At 32.0% G+C, this 17,218-nt stretch overlaps 2 protein-coding genes across 2 annotated transcripts; one reads left to right on the top strand and one right to left on the bottom strand.

The window, feature by feature from the left end:
* Positions 1 to 101: 101 nt before the first annotated feature.
* On the bottom strand, positions 102 to 3,272 carry LOC140043397 (MORN repeat-containing protein 3-like). Its single transcript, XM_072087899.1, has 6 exons — positions 3,180 to 3,272; positions 2,592 to 2,793; positions 2,159 to 2,316; positions 1,118 to 1,277; positions 705 to 889; positions 102 to 450 (listed from the first exon to the last, which is right to left on the bottom strand). Exons 2-6 carry the CDS (start codon positions 2,734 to 2,736, stop codon positions 382 to 384), a joined length of 717 nt encoding a protein of 238 aa, XP_071944000.1. The 5' UTR covers positions 2,737 to 2,793; positions 3,180 to 3,272; the 3' UTR covers positions 102 to 381.
* Positions 3,273 to 3,367: 95 nt separating this feature from the next.
* Positions 3,368 to 13,885, top strand: LOC140043590 (mitochondrial sodium/calcium exchanger protein-like). The gene is made up of 18 exons (XM_072088112.1): positions 3,368 to 3,719; positions 4,141 to 4,245; positions 4,607 to 4,762; positions 5,409 to 5,461; positions 6,103 to 6,160; positions 6,855 to 6,966; positions 7,095 to 7,262; positions 7,791 to 7,895; positions 8,628 to 8,750; positions 9,060 to 9,167; positions 9,343 to 9,494; positions 10,213 to 10,417; positions 11,285 to 11,409; positions 11,635 to 11,712; positions 11,825 to 11,900; positions 12,384 to 12,464; positions 12,674 to 12,738; positions 13,604 to 13,885. Exons 1-18 carry the CDS (start codon positions 3,468 to 3,470, stop codon positions 13,805 to 13,807), a joined length of 2,226 nt encoding a protein of 741 aa, XP_071944213.1. The 5' UTR covers positions 3,368 to 3,467; the 3' UTR covers positions 13,808 to 13,885.
* Positions 13,886 to 17,218: the final 3,333 nt, after the last annotated feature.

The following is a 17,218-nucleotide window of genomic DNA, read 5'->3' as shown; positions in this document are numbered from 1 at the left end:
CATGACTTTTTAATGAAAGCCAAATATTTTAGTAAAATTCCATGATTTTCCGGGTTTTCAATTAAACATATGAACACATAACATCTGTATTTTCTTTTCCTGTTACACATTTATTATACAAAATATACATTAAATACAAAAATGTTCTATTCTCTAACCAAGAGTTGGTAAATATGATCAAGTGTGTTATAAATATATGGTTTTTCTTTAAGTTTAATAACTTGATAATGCGTGATCAAAATAATAGCACATAATATTATGAATGCCTATGTGATCATAGTGTCATGAAAAGATATAAGTCCTTTTTTGTACAATTAATAGGTTCCATATCCACATCTGTGTTCATCTTAGAGAAAATTCAATTGTTTTATAATATCTTGATTATTCTTGGTCATTTAGAAATATTTGCTCCGCTTCACCGAGTACAGCTTTTGCATCCATTAATTTAATCTAAAAATAAGAAATTATGGTTTGTAATTATGGTTTTTTCATAAAGCTTGATGTGACAAAAAAAATGTGATGTGCCCATATATGGACATGATGATGTCATATCACTACCATATTTGGGCATATCACTACCATATTCACGCACATCACACTTTTTTTGTCAAATCAGTTTGATAGTTTAGACAGAGCTTAAGATATGCATAAAGAGTACTCCTTGGAGCAGAAATTTACATGCCTTCCTGGTTCCCATTACTTACCTCAGGAATTGGATAAACAGTTGGATCAGGTGCCCCTTCCCTTCCAAAGTCTGTCACTTCTCCACATTTCGGGATGTCGTCCACCCACACTCCCTCGTACATCTGTCCCTTGTCGAGGTAGAAAAACTTTCCAGGACCGTTCTTTTTGCCAAACTTCCACGAACCTTCATATCTGTTTTCGGTAGCTATTAATGGAATCAAATTAAGCCCTGATATCGAATATATATATATACAAATTAATTAATTACAATTTCAGTATATCACTGGGCGGTTTAGAATGTTCTTTGCCTGATTTGTTTATATATATATAGTATTGAACGTCAATGTTTTACACAAGGCACAATTTATTAAACTTTCAAGACACACTAATTTAGTTATTGATATTTCAATCATTTTGATTGGTTCAAATGTACCTAATCTGAGCATGCCCTGTCCACTTCGTTTATCATCATACCACTCTCCTTCATAGATACTACCATCAGCGTAGTACATTCGTCCCCAGCCACTTCTTTTATTGCAGTACCATTCACCTTCATAGTATTCCTCCGCTGTATAAAAATTAGTTCCATAACCCTTCAATAAAAAATACATATGTTAATCTATTTTTAATTTATAGTATTACAAAATCATTGTAAAAATATCAGATACAAATGGAGTGGAGTTGTGGCTTGGTGGTTATGATGCTTGGCTACCAATCCAACGGTCCAGGGTTCAAGTCCTGTCATATGGATTTTATCTAATTCTAATGACAAATTACAAATCCACTCCCAAAGACTTGTAATAAGACTTTGTTTATGTAGAGCATCTTTTGTATATGTTTGTCTTGTGAACGGTATTGTCACCTTTAGGCCGATGGAAATACATTACATGGTTCTCGTCAGCGCCCGCTCGCGATTTTAGGCCCCGCACCACAAAAGTTCATCTTTCATCTTTGTGTATTTGTTAAGAAAAAACAGGGGTAAATATGGGAAAAGTACAAATTTTGTTATATTTTCATGAAAATCCGACTCACCTCCCGTCGATCGTGAACGTTCAAACCATTGTGTATGTGATCGCACGATTTCGCAGCATAAAGTGTGTATATTAATCATCGCGAACCGCCATCAATCCGTATTTTGTGACTCCTTCTGAAACCTATTCTAGGAGTCCAGACGGCAGTGAGCGTGTGTTTGTCATATCCACACGCGATATCCATACCTTGGATCAGAATGAGGTCTACCGCGGTTTTTTTGGTCTGCTGCTCTCGTACATTTCGTGATCGATCGTCGTGCCTAGCTACCTCTCTGCCTATGGCATTTAAGTGCTGACGAGAACCATGTAATGTATTTTCAGCGGCCTTAAGAAGGATAGTGAATGAATTCGCTTATGGTTATCCTTGGTAATTTGCCTAAATATAGAATAGAGTGTTAAAATGTTCTTGTGTTGTTTAATATTGGTGATAAATTTATGCATACATGTCTTTTATCGTTCTTCCACCCTCCAGAATAGATCCTTTTATATGTTCCTCCTCCCTCTGCCGGACTGCTCAGTGTACCAAAACCATTCCTTTGTCCAAATTTCCAGTCACCATCATAAAGTGAATTGTTCTTTTTCCATTTCTGTGTTCCCTTCCCTAAAACAAAAGTTAGATTTTAAAAAATTACTAGCTTTTAAAAATAATAGATTTTTAAGTTAGATCTGCCTTTTATTTTAGGCTTTTATTTTCTTGGATAGCAGGTCTAACACTAATATTTCCTGACTGAATCCATGCAAGAGAGTTAGAAGATTTATTCAGAGGTTATGTTGATAATTTAAGTCCAGTAAGTTGATATATGTTTGGCTTTTTAAGTCATGTGGTTATTCCTGATTATATTAAATGATGTAATCCGTTTCAATTATATTATATACCATGTTTTTTGTTATCTAGCCACTCTCCGGTATACTCATTTCCATTGACATCATAAACTGTGTGATGGATTCCTTTTTTTTGTGCTTTGTAGTCCCATTCCTTCCAAAGTGGTTGCACTTTTTTAGCTGGTTTCACATGAGGCATATTTATATGTATTATTGTTAATAAGATTGATAAGATGATGCCTGGTAGTAGGCTAGCCTGAAATAAAAAATTAAAATATATATATTAATTATGTATTCTTATTAAAATTATATTGTTCAACAATGCAATCATTAATTTCACAAGATATGAATACTATGTACAGTAGTTTATTTTTAGTTAATTCTTTAGACCTAGCCCTTTTATAGGCTTGAGTAAGTTTACTTGTACACTAGGCTAGGCCTAAAAAGGCATACAACAACGGATTCTGTGGACAACATACATAGGACAACACCACCAACATCAAGAAAATTAGTTGTTGTGTGTCACAGCACCATGGCAACATGTGTGCGTAACTTTAAGTGATGCATACGTAGCCTATATTTGTATAATAATTGGATCACTGTGTTGTTCAAGAGCTTAAACATATATTATTACATAATTACCTCTATTAAATAGATTTAAATTATTGTATAAGCATTTGTTATAGAGATAATGCTCACCCTCTCCTCTTCAAATGTCACCACGCGAGAGATTTTTTACCTGTGTGTGAAGGCAAAATATTATACGCTCTAATGATCACCGAAGAGGGCGGAAGACGGGTACAAGGTAGCCCTAATAAAAACAAAAACAAACCACATGATCCGTCGGAATGGAAGGTGCAAGACCTAAAAATAAATATAATATTTTAGGTTTTCTTGTTCTTTTTTTGTACTAAATGTGAATCCATTAACATGTCGACAAGAGTTTTAATTAAAAGCGTTACAGCAGTATCGTTTTTTGCAGTTACATTAGCTTTAATTTGTCTAACAAAAAGTGTTTTCCCCGACGCTCATCGTAGGCCTACCTTCGCTGAAAAACGTTTTGGTTTAGCCGACCAGGTAGATGGAGCCGTCGGATACCGCCACCGGAAAACAGTCGATACCATTATTGCTTCCAGGAATTTGCTTTCAATTGAATCTTTGTTAGGAAATGAAAACACAGACGTAAGATTGATAATTTAATATTTTATTAATAAAATATTTTAGACTTTATATAAAATTATAATACCTACCTTACTTACTATACAGTACAATCATACATAGAGATATAATATTATAATATCTCTATGATATAATCCTAGTCAACTATTGACTATGAGTATGATGTTTTGACTATGATATAATACTGTATTACTAAAATACTTTTCTAGGCCTATAGCCAATATAAATAATATGGTTTTTTTTTATGAGAATAAATTCAATATAGGAAAATTATTTAAAAAACTGTTTCTACATTCAACAAGCGCACATTCCAGTGAGACCTGTAGGCCGAAATAAATATTAATGTATGAAGATCTACAGTTACAATTGCATGTTTAATATATAAAAGTTTATTTTAAATTTTATACATTTGTTCTGATGGTAGCAATGTGCAGTTGAAAAGAATCGCAACCGGAATACCGACTATTGCGAATCAAAAAATGCAACGTCAATCAAACCATTGTTGGGAAAGGAAGATGATGACATAGAAGTAAGAGGTTACCTAATTCAGAAGAGGATTTAGATCCTCACTCTTCTTATAATACTCAAACCAGACCCTCAGGCTGTTGTTCTAAATTCACCCCTCATATACAATTGCTAGATTCGCCCTTGTAATGTTAACTAATTAGTACATTAAATATGTACACCTCAATAACAAAAATCGTAATGTTATTTTGGTATCATAGACATTTTGAAGATAGTATAAGGAATAAAAGGGTAAATTATATCTAAAAAATAAAACATCATAAAACTCTATATCACCAATATTTTTTAATCAATATTAATCAAACAGTACTTTGAATTTGGAAGCTCCTTTCCTTTTGATCTATTTTACATTTTTGTTTTTGCAGTGCCGTTCTTTTCATCAATTACCGTTTGATGAGCGTTGTGACTACATCAAAAACCTTTCGGCTTGCCAGACAGATGGTGGCTTCATCGCTTATACTCAATTCATTTACTGTAAAGCACCTAATGAAAAATATGTTATTCCAATATTGTTATTTTTTGTAAGTCAATTATTTCTTATGGAGTATAATAATATAAACATATCACCTTTTTTTTGGTAAATGAAATGTATTAATTACATTAATAATTGCAGTAGCTAATCGAAAGTTTAATTTTCTTTTTTATGACCTTTGTAGAGTTTCTATGAGTTTAATTAGAATGAGAAACAAATGTAAATGGAGAAAAATTTAGAAAAATTTATTTTAAATTGTTAGGTATTGAACTGTGCTTGTTCATATTAAAAATGAAAAAGCTTTAAATGTGTATTGTCCTACAAAAATATGAAAAATGAAGAATAATTTTAAAAAGACTTTGAATAGGCCATTTCAATAGACCAGTTAATCACTTCTGTAGAAAAAAAAACAATGTTTTCACTTGTAAAAAGACACAATAAACCATTAAATTCAACCAAAAACAAATTGAATTCCAGTCAATTTGATATTTTTTGCTTTAAATTACAGTTTTTCCAGGTAAAAAAAAAAAACAAAACTATTATGTGAAATAAAATTTTTTTTTTTTTAAATTACTTTTTCGGGGACAATTTTTCTTCAAAAGGTTTAATTTTTACAGTGTTTAGCTATAGGAAAATGAACATATACTGTATATTATCCATAACAATTATTAAACATATGTCTTCTGTTTTTTCAGTTATGCTGGGTCCTGTACTTGTTTATAGCTCTTGGAGCCACAGCAGAAGATTAGTGAGTATAAAAGCAGATAATTACATTTACCAGTTTACCAGAGAAAATATCCAAACTTTAACATGAAATGAAGTGGTCTGAATGTGCTCCACCATAGAGATATTATGATATCTCTATGGCTCCACTAAGAAAAAAGCTTGTTGTTTTCAGGAAGGTTGGGTGGGAGGGTGAGGAGACTTTATTAAACACTCTAAAAATGTCAGTGTTTCACATTTATTTACTTTTTTGCATATATGTTTATTTGAGTTTCCTAAAAAATAATAATAATAATGTCTTAATAACAATTAACAATTTTTATTGTGTATTTTGTCAATTTTAAAACTCAATTACTGTTTGTAAACTGTGTATATTTGTACTAATAATTAACTAATACATTTACGTTAATAGACTTTTTTTTTTAATGATAAATAATATAAATATATGATATAAAATCTCATACAAATTTGTATTGTTTATATTGTCAATTTTAAAACTCAATTACTGTTTGTAAACTGTATTATATAATTGTACTAATACGGTAATTAACTTGGAAATTTATGTTAATAGTTCATTATTTATGTTAATTTTTTATTTTACAATAACATATTATACTGTATTTTATGTTATTTATTTTGAAAATGTTTTTTTATTTCTTTTTACAGCTTTTGCCCTTCGTTAAATGTCATATCACATACGCTAAGACTGAGTCAAAATATAGCTGTATCCTTTTTACTGTCTGTTTTATTTCTATATTTATCTTTTTTAAAAAAACTTTTATAAAGAACATATTATATTTTAGCCTTGTAGATAATCTTCCATGGTTGAAAAAAATATGACAAAAAACCCCTACATTAATATTAAATCCTATAGGCCCTATAGTAATCCCTGTTAAGTTATGCCCATCAACATTGTGCAGTTTAAAGACTTAGACACTTATTTTATTATTCACAATTTTAAATGTAACTTACTGTATGATCGTAGTATAGAATACTATACTACAGATCCTGTTCCAGTTTGTTACCTATTGTTGGTTGTTTGAATACATTCTTTAAAACCTTGTATAAAGATAAGATTACAGACAATGGAAAGAGCTTTCTATTTCAGACGACCTAGCTAGGTCACGTATAATTCATTGTGCACATTGTAAAGTTGGGGCATGCTTTCTCATTCAATTTTAGGGAACAGGTTTGCTGGTTTCTAGGTCCAGATGACCGACCACCCATTAGGGTAGGTCATAGGTCATTCCATAAGGCTAATAAAGTCTGAAACATCTCAGAGTAAGCCCTGTATATATGGCACCTTCCATCTCTAGCAAAAACACAGTACACAATTTTAGGCTGAAGAAAATAATATATCAAAAGTTGTGTAAGGTTGTGGTGTTGCTCCTTCCTTCACTCAGTTATCTATAATCTAGGGTGTTACATTTCTTGCGTTCGGCAATGGAGCTCCAGATATTTTTAGCTTGGTGGCGGCAATCAAAGAATCACATGACGGCGATGCTGGCTTGGCATTCGGTGCTCTTTTTGGTAAGATTATAACATTTATCGATCATTTAGCAATGTTTCTACTATTTGAGTGACATACTGTAAATATACCAGTCTAAGTGTATATACAGTGTTATTATTACAAAACATTTTTATTTTATCAATTTTAGGTGCAGGGATTTTTGTTACCACAATAGTTACTGGGGCAATTGCCTGGGTGTCTCCTTTCAAAATGGCCGAACGACCTTTTCTCCGTGATGTCATCTTCTACATGGCTGCAGTGTATTGGGTATACTTTGTAATATGGAAACAGTGTCTTAGTTTAAAGACAGCTATAGGTAAAATATTTGTATTTTAATTAAATTTATTGTATATAATATATTACAATAATGTATGTTATATTAATGATATAATGGGTAATGGAAACTAGAAAGGTAGCATACTTACAAAACAATCACTGATTGTGAGGGCGTTTGTTGTTTGAGAAAATGTATCTGGTGGGTGAAAATCTGTGATAATACCATATATGGCTCTGTGGTCTAGTGGTATTATACTCGCCCTGTAAGCGAGAGGTCGCAGGTTCGAATCCCGCCAGAGAAATTTTGCTCGATGCGATTATGAGATCATGTTCCGAATATGAGCACTGTTTCTATAATTTGACAGTATGATTTATATATAATTTACACAGTGCTATGCAACACAATTGATTTAAATATACAATAATATATACATTGTACCAACATCAGGAATTTGACATATGAATAGACCATAATCATCATGGTTCATACCTTGTATTGAAGACATTACTTTAACCTCGAGCTTGAGATTGGTATATAAAGACATTAAACAGTTTTGTTTTGTTTTAGGTATGTTGGCATTGTATGCTTTCTACGTTGTGGTGGTGATTGTAGGAAGAAAGATCAACCAAATGCAAAGAAAACGACAGGCGCTTCGTCGTCGAGAATCGGGAGGTAAGGGTGTAAATTTTCAAATTTCATTTTTGTGTTAAAATATTTTTAAAATCTGAGTTTATTAAAACTGCCTATCATTTTCTTATCATATATGTTGATATATTATCAACAAATAAAGAGATGTGTATATTATAATGTATTAAACAATATCTGTCTGATCATGTAGATTTCTTTTTCACAATAAGTATTGGCTCCATGCTACCCATCAACAAAGAAGCGGGGGACAACTGGCCTTGCCCCTGAAATCCAAAGCCTGTCCATCCGAGTTTACACATATTATTAGTGGATGGGAACTGTATTTTTTTGATTATCATTTTTCATCTTCATATCATCTAGGTGCTATATCTAATCACTCAAGGTTTCCATAGATTCTCTACACTGTCGCTACAGCGTATTGCTGGGTCATTCCGTGCCAAATCAACTAGGGGCTCTATGTTCAGCATCTCTGATTTCGCCAAAAATTGAATCACATGTACCTTTATAGATTGTATGATAATTTCCAAAATTTCACTTCGAAATTCACATTAGTTTAAAAGTTACAGCTGTTTAAAAATGTGCCACGCCGCCTCTATTCTTATTCAGAAATCACTCTTTTAATATTTTAGCGTTTTCATTTAGCAATGGACTAAATTAAATATTCTTCACCCATCTGCTTACTGTATAGCGTGAGTAATTCATTCATTATTCTTAATGTCATTATCATTATACGTTAGAAACTGTTTACTTTAACAGCAATTAATAGTAGTTTGGCTGACCCTACAGTATTTACAGAGTCGGACTCAAGTCAACCAGCCCCAAATAAACCATCCTCAAATCAACATCACAACGGCCGAGGACCTACAGTTGATATTAGAAGTAAGTTTTCCGTTTTAGAATAAAGAGTGCGGTAGTACTAACTACTAAACTAAAAATTGCAAGATTGTATGATCTGAAAAAAGGGCCTTGGAAATCAACTAAATGGCATACTGCCTTGATCAGTTGCCATGTTATTTCCACCGCACCAAGACCAAATCAAGGTCAAATCTGTGAAGAAAAACGTGGAATTTTATGGTTAATATAAATATATGTTTAATATCCATTGTCATAATTATTTTTATCTGTCATCTATTAATCATTTACATACCAAAAAGATAAAATGACAACTAAAATAATTAATTTTTTAAGATGGTTTAACTGCAACTCAGATTTTAGTGGCGTCTTCCACCATTGCTCGATCCGCAAGTCCGCATACAGTCAACCCCAACACTGAAGTTCAAAATACTCAAAACCAAGGTAACCAATAAGTTGGAGAGACACGCCCTTTGTCGATAGTTATCTTTGATAGCTCTTGTATCTCCTCAGTGCTCCCTATCAATCTTATCTATCTAATCTTGCATAAAAATATTTCCAATTATTTTTACCATTAAAAATATAAAATCAGAGATAATTTTTTTGTTTTACTTTACAGATAGCAATTCAGAATTAACTAGACTCCTTGGTGGTGGAAAGAAACATGTGGACAAACCTATGAAACATTTATTACTAGAGGGTATTTGTCCAATCAACCTAGAGGAATGGGGTGATCTATCACGCCTTAATAAAATTTATGAGATTATTAAGGTGAGTTCAGTTTTGTGTGATATGTTCTGTGCATATTTGGCAGTATTTTTTTGTCAAACTAATTTGATAGTGTAGAAAAAGCTTAAAACAGCTATATGATCACAGATTAGAAGCCTAAGCCTTGACTCATATAAATTTGTTTATAAATGGGTTTTTTTTCTGGACAATATATGCATTGACACAAAATAAGTAACTATTCCAATATCGGACTATGAAAACCAGAAACTATCCCAAACCTCTTGTGGTCTAAAATGTCTCAAATTCATTTTTACCATTAAAAACACATTCTAAATAACAGAATTTCCAGAAAACATATTAGGCCAGCCTATAGGTGGCCGGTATGGAGCAAGTTCACTGTATATGTCTATTAGTCACAAAGATACATGAATACTTATACCCTTTTCACACGTGCAAAATTTAACAACTTGTAACCAGGTTTGTATAGTGTGAATACAATATTGTGGATAGATGCCTGTTTTTGTTCCGAGATGTTCCTAGTTCCTACTGCACACGCATGTATTGCCTTGGTATTAAACTGACCAATAGTAATCAAATGCAGCAACGCTTTTTTCCTGAGATTTCTCAAGGTTCGTGTATGCATGTATGAAAACGTGTAATAACTCGAGAGATCATATCTGGTTAAAATTTATACAGATGTGAAAAGGGTATTATGTGTAATAATCAATAAACAAATTTACAAAAATTTTTTTTTTTTTAGGCCCCAATTCAATTCTGTCTTCAAATCACCATACCGGTTGTCGATTACGACGTCCACAATCACAATTGGAACAAGGCTTTAAACATACTACACATTGTTCTAGGGCCATTGTTCTTTGTGTTTGCTATACAAGGCAAGTTGTTTTTGTTTTATAGATTTGGCGGAACTGAGTTACATAGACATATTTCTGTATGTCATGTACTGTAATGTTGTTTGATTTATATAGCGCTTATACAATCAGAAGATTGTCCCAAAGCACTGAGAGAAAAAACAAAAAGAAATTACAAAGAAAAAAGATGGGTTTTTAAGAGTGTTTTGAAAAATGTTGGTTGTTGAGAATGGGACTTCCAGTGCTGAGTGGATATCATCGCCAGAAAGTACATTTTTCATTTTCTATATCATATCATAACTTGACAGGCACTGATAAATGCTAAAATAGTTTCAATTGGCATATTCGATAAATGACTTTCAGTTTAGTAACATTTGAATATTTAGTTAACAGAGGATTTTAAATATTAATCAATATTTATACAAGTGTGAATTTATTCCAATAGACACACACATTTTCCCAATCGTCATGAGGTAATTTCTCGAATGATCATAAAATAAAAAATGTACTGGGTTTGGTCTACTAGCGTTCGTGCTCCCAACTAGTCATCCATTCATAGAAGCGTTGATGAAGAAAGTCTATCCGTGATGACTATAGAAAGATCCCTGAAAAAGACTAAAACTTCACTTTAATGTTTTATTTCGAAACATATATGATGTTTAATTATAGTATAAATAGTTGGATGTAATGATCTTTTATATAGATTAGATTGTCATTTTATGGATTTGATTCATTAAAATTTATGTGTACAGTACATTCAATTATTGTTACATTATTAATAACAATGAACAATGTGTTTGTATAAATAATTTTATATGATAAGAGTATAATTTTGTTTCACCAGTCAGTCAGTCTCGCAATAAATTCCTACTTCCACCACCACATTATATGAACAATAATACAGTACTATACATTTTTCAGCTCCCCCAATAACAATATATTTCATGTTGTTTCTTTTTTCAGTTAACAGTATTAAAATAAATGGTTCCGGTTTCCTTCTGTGGCATTTAGTCTTTTGTATAAGTGTTCTCTTAGCAACCATAGTATTTGTTACAACAAATCAAAACAAACAGCCAAGGTTTCATTCTGTGAGTTAATTTAAATTTAATAACAAAACACTAAATAGAGATTCAGAACTTGTTGTCTCTCCCCGCCAATCAAGACCCTATATGATGTTGACGGAATCATATATATTAACCAGCTGATTTTAATTTGTTAAAAATAGAAGTGCTCAAATAATATTTCCCTCTAATTTTAGACCAATGTTTATATTAAACAATATATTTACTAATAATAACTAAATTTTTTTCTAGGCATATGCATATCTTGGTTTCTTAGTAGCTGTTGTTTGGATTTATACTATAGCCAATGAAATCGTTAATGTTCTACAGGTAACATGAATATTCATTAAATTTTATGAATATGCAAATTTTAAAACCTTAACTGTAATATTAATATAACTTTTTGATATATTTATGTGTCTGCTTTTGCTGATATTTATAGACACTTGGAGCAGTAACCAAAATCAGTGATGCTATTTTAGGGTTAACGCTACTGGCATGGGGAAATAGTATTGGAGGTAATGGAGATTATGATTATTATATAACATCTAAATAAATTCCTGTCATTTGATTGGATGATTGTGGGTCAAGTGGCGTGCAATAGTATATATTATTTAACGATCGTGTAATAGTACTTTTTACTGAAAAAATATCTTGCCGCATACAAAAAAAATTATTTGTATACTATAACACATATAAAGGTAAATGCTATTGAATTGAATCCACTTGATTTTAAGAATACATTGGGAATAGAAAAAACAACTTTTTGAATCTGTAAGAATAGTCTGTGTTTGGGAGAGTTTTTAAATATTATTTAGTTCATTTCTAGAGAGTTCATAATACTGAAGAATTGTATTTGTTAATATCAGTATTTCTAGTCTAGTATAGTTTCTCTAAGTCTCAGATAGTTTTTTGGGGAAAAAATCCAAAGTCAAATTTAAATAATATATTGTGTGTGATATGTAAGAAAGTCTTCTTGTTATTCTTGCCATTTCTTTCAGATCTAATTTCAAATACTACAATGGCTCGGCAAGGATTCCCAAGAATGGCCATATCAGCATGCTTTGGTGGCCCCTTCTTCAGTATCCTTTAAGTATTATTTTATAGTTTAATCTTCTTTCAGCCACTCTTATGATTAAACTAATTGAATCGGTAGTGTTAGCTTGGCATAGTTATTAACAAGAGGGACTGAATGGACTGGGGTAACATTTTCACAAGGGTACAGAAATGGTTCCACGTCTTTTAATCATTGTTATCTATAAGTATTAGTTCCTTACACATTGTTACTAAGATATGCTCGTTGGAATTGGACTTTCTTCAATTTTTAAAATAGCAGCAGTCAAGAGCAGTTTTTATGTAAGTTTACAACCAGGCGTTGTCACGAGATCCAAGGGACTAACGCCCCCACCCCCCCTGCTAAAATGAAATAATGAATTATCTTTTAATTATCTATTTTGACAGACTATAATATGTTATATGTAAAGGTGTAGCCAATTTCATTCCATTCTTTTTAAAATGCACTTTTTGAATACCATGTTTGACATATACAAAATATATGTAGACTTTAAATAGCATAGTTGATACATACAATATTGTATACACAGAAGACTTTTCCAAGCATTAACATCTAAATAACAAATTTGACATATTATGATTATCCCAAAAACACCGACATAACAAATAGAACTTATTGTGATTATCGCAAACCCTTCGCAAAGATTTTGCATGTATGCGTCCCAACTAAACAACCGCGACAGACCAAACAAACAATACGGCTTTACCACGTTGAAACACCGGTTCTTGTCAGATTACCGAAGTTAAGCAACGTTGGGCCTGGTTAGAGCTTGGATGGGAGGAGACCATCTGGGAATAGCGGGTGCTGTATACGGAGTTGGGATCCCGTTAGGCATTTGAAATCAGCACTGCTGACTTATGGCAGGCCGTGCATCTAGTATCTGCCTCAGACCTCTGGTCAAGGTGGGCACTGGACGAGAGAAGCCTTTGATATATGTCAGGACCAATCAAGGTGCTTTAAACAGTCCTGGCTTTGTTTGTATCAAACCTGTTAGTGGCGGTAATTATCACTGTTGGTTTCGATTGAATAAAATAAAATAAAAACAGTTTTGGTGACCCTACGTAGTTTTGAAATAATTGGCGTAGTGGTATAGGTAAGTACACTAAGTAATTTTAAATTGATGTTGATCGTTTTTGTTACTTTCAGATCAAGCACACGAATCTACAAGATATACTGGCATTGTTCCTGTTGATAAGTCTCATCTCATCCCTTATCCTCATGTTAATAGCAAGGTTTAAGGCCTCGCGGCCTTACAGTATATTTCTTTTTATCCTATATGCATTGTTTCTAACCTTTGCCATCCTTGTTGAGACTAAGGTCATATGTTGGACTTACAAAATAAGTGCGTGATAAGAAGTGGTATGTATACAACACAAACAGTATTTCTCAACATGTGTGGTAATCAAACGTTTCCATACACCGATGTTTTTTATGATTTAATTTTTTTGGATTTATGTAAACCAAAGGTTTTTAGAAATTTATGCACGCATTTTTTGAGCAAATGTGGTGAAACAATGCCACGCGCTTTTGTAGATTAATTTTTTTTTTTAACATACTATTGAAGCTTGCTTAAGTTAAAGATATATTGTCCCCCTGAAAATATAGCTTTTGAAATTTTTTTTGTTGAATATGCTATTTATGTCATAATAGTTATTCACTTTGACAAAAAATTGGATCGAAAAAAAACATTATTTACCTGAAAAAACTGTAATTTGAAGCAAAAAATAGTCAAATTGGCTGCCAGCCAATGGATTTTTGGTTAAATTTACTGTTTATGTTTTTTTTTTATAAGTTAAAACATTTTTTTCTAAAAAATAGCCTATTCAAAGTCTGTTTTAATTAATATTTATTTTTTATGTTTTTGGGGGACAATATATCATTAAAGCAAACTTTAAGAACCACTTTAAACCCATGTGAATTCAAATTTTAGACCAAACCAATCAGAAACGATCAAAGTATATTGATCTAAACATCCAAGAACTCAACAGTTTCTTTCAGAACTAACATATGTGGTGTACCGCAAACTTTATATCAAAATTTGATTTCGCCATGCAAACCTTCAAACAATATATTACATCAATCAAATTTCCAAGTACAGTACTTAAGTAACTTAAATAAGTAACATAATAATAATTATTATTATTAGATATTTCCAATTTAATAACTGCCAAATACGAATAATAACAATTTAATAACTACCAAAGAAAATTTGAAATTGTATCTGGTTGATAATGGTAAATTCAAGCAATTCGTGAGCAATAGAAGGGATTTGGAATTTGAATTGAGAGATATGAACAATAATAATATTGCTCAGCAATTTTGAAAAGTGCATTATAATGTATCAGGAACAAGTACTAGGGACCAAACAGAATGCAAAATACATAAAAGTTGTACAAAATTTATTTAAAAAAACATTTTTTCACCATCACTAAAATAACTTTATGGGATAAACTGAGGAACAGAAATGTTCGCATGTTAGTAATTTAAGTTAAAATGTTTGAAATTGTATTTAATTTCAAACTGAAATTAAATATATTAAAATCATAGATCGACTGCCACAAAATAATGTTATAAATGTACACAGATTTGTGAGATATTATCAGTACTTCAATATTTTTTATAGAAAAGAATGTAAATAATCATGGAATTAACTTTTTGCTAATCTTGTAAAATGAATATCAATTTTATTTATATATTTTATTTTGTTTGATAAATTAATGTTAATATTAATGTGTTTAAATAGACTTTAATACTGACATTTATTTTTATAATAAGTACATGTATATATATATTAATTAATAGATATTTCACCAATGCAAATTCAGATACCTCATAGAAGGTAGTGTGATTAGTTAGCGTAAAAGTCTGTCATCCGTTCTGTACGACGGTGCATTAAAACTCCACCTAATAAACTTAATTTACACCTACCTTCCGTAAATGTCGCTAGGTGAGCTCCGGAGATCAAAGGGTTTATCTGTGCCTGCGACACAATCAGTTTCACGGCCCCTAAACAGACACCGCGCGCCGCGGAGACTGTACAGAGTACAGTACTATTGGTATTTGTCGCAGCCAGACATAAGATCAAAGAACTGACTGTATAAATATTTGTTTGCATTCAATTAGCCAACAAGAGGTTTATTTTAATTGTAGGAATTGTAGATTATTTATATAACTTCGATATCCAACAACAGTCGATATTTATATATCTATTGTATTCAAATACTGGGTAAACTATTTTTACAAATCAATGTAATCTGAATATTTTTACCAGCTGAATTACGTTATAAAAACTTATCAATATTTTACATACTTCAGATTTTTTTAACTGAATTAAGTTTTATTTAATTATGTAATTATAAAAAGACCAAAAAAGATATTTAAGTACAGTTATAATTTTAAAAAGAAATGTTATAATATATATTTTTTAATGTAGGCCTATTGATCATGATGTATGTAGGCTGACAATTGGTATTTATTTTATTAGTGACGTATTATTATTACAGAAGTTAGATTGTCTCTTCTGCAAAGAAAGAAACATGCAGTTTCTTCTCGATGGTTTTCCACACGGATTTCCCCACTAAGTTGTATGTTACATGTAAAGAATTTAATTTTAATAGCGACTCTCTGTAAATTCGGAAATCGGAAAGTCGTTCGTAAAATCGGAAAGTCGTTCGTGAAATCGGAAAGTCGTTCGTGAAATCGGAAAGTCGTTAGTGAAATCGGAAAGTCGTTCGTGAAATCGGAAAGTCGTTCGTGAAATCGGAGAATCGTTCGTGAAATCTTTCATTTTTTCAATCGTTTTATTGGTGTGCCAATATACTGCTGTGTCACACTACTTCATTTTGTAGTGTGTGGCGTCGAATATTTTATTTTTATTCGCTGCACACTTCGTCTGCCGAAAATAATAATATACCAGAATTGCGTAATACGACTTTCTTATTTATGATTCTTAAATTACCTCTTTGTTACATTTTCGTATGTAGCTCTACCCATGGAGGTATAAATACCTCCATGCTCTACCCAAGGTCTTTAAAATCACAGTATTTGTATGCGGCTATGTTATTTTATCTAACACCCAACAGCGATTTATACTAAACCAATGCTTTCTGGTTCATGCTGGCGAAAATCCCGTTTAAATATGAGGCTTAATTAGGTATTGGCAGTGTTAACCGTGGGAACATAGTCAGATTTAATTATATACTTCTATATTAACAAAACTGACGTACCCCTGTTTTTTTTTTAAACTGGAGACCATTCTTTTTACCTGGTGATCTGTACTTTACCGGTACTTATTTTAATATCAAGTGATCTGTGGTTTTAACAAGTGACCGCGTGGTTTAAACAGGTGACCGCGTGGCTTTAACAGGTGACCGTGTGGATTTAACAGGTGATCGTGTGTCTTTAACAGGTGACCGTGTGTCTTTTAACAGGTAACCGCGTGGCTTTAACAGGTGACCATGTATTAAACCGGTGGCCTGCATTTAGTAAAGTTTACTTCCGGACTTTTCGAAATCCGCATCGTCTATTTGCATAAGGTTCTCTCGTCCCGGTGACAAGTTGAAATTTAACCAGGGAGATATAAAATATACCTCCCTGATTTAACTGCAGTAGGCCTATAATAGAACCCCTTGGGACACCCCTGTTTAGGGGGGACCCCCTGTTTATGGGGACACCCATATTAAGCGAACTTTTCTTTGTATTGAAACGAACGGGTGAATTATATTCCATGCTAATAGTAGGAATACTGGGTTTTCAGAAAAT

The sequence above is a fragment of the Antedon mediterranea genome, chromosome 3 (assembly GCF_964355755.1).
Source record: "Antedon mediterranea chromosome 3, ecAntMedi1.1, whole genome shotgun sequence".
Classification (NCBI taxonomy): Eukaryota; Metazoa; Echinodermata; class Crinoidea; order Comatulida; family Antedonidae; genus Antedon; species Antedon mediterranea.
This window is presented reverse-complemented; position numbering and strand designations above follow the sequence as displayed.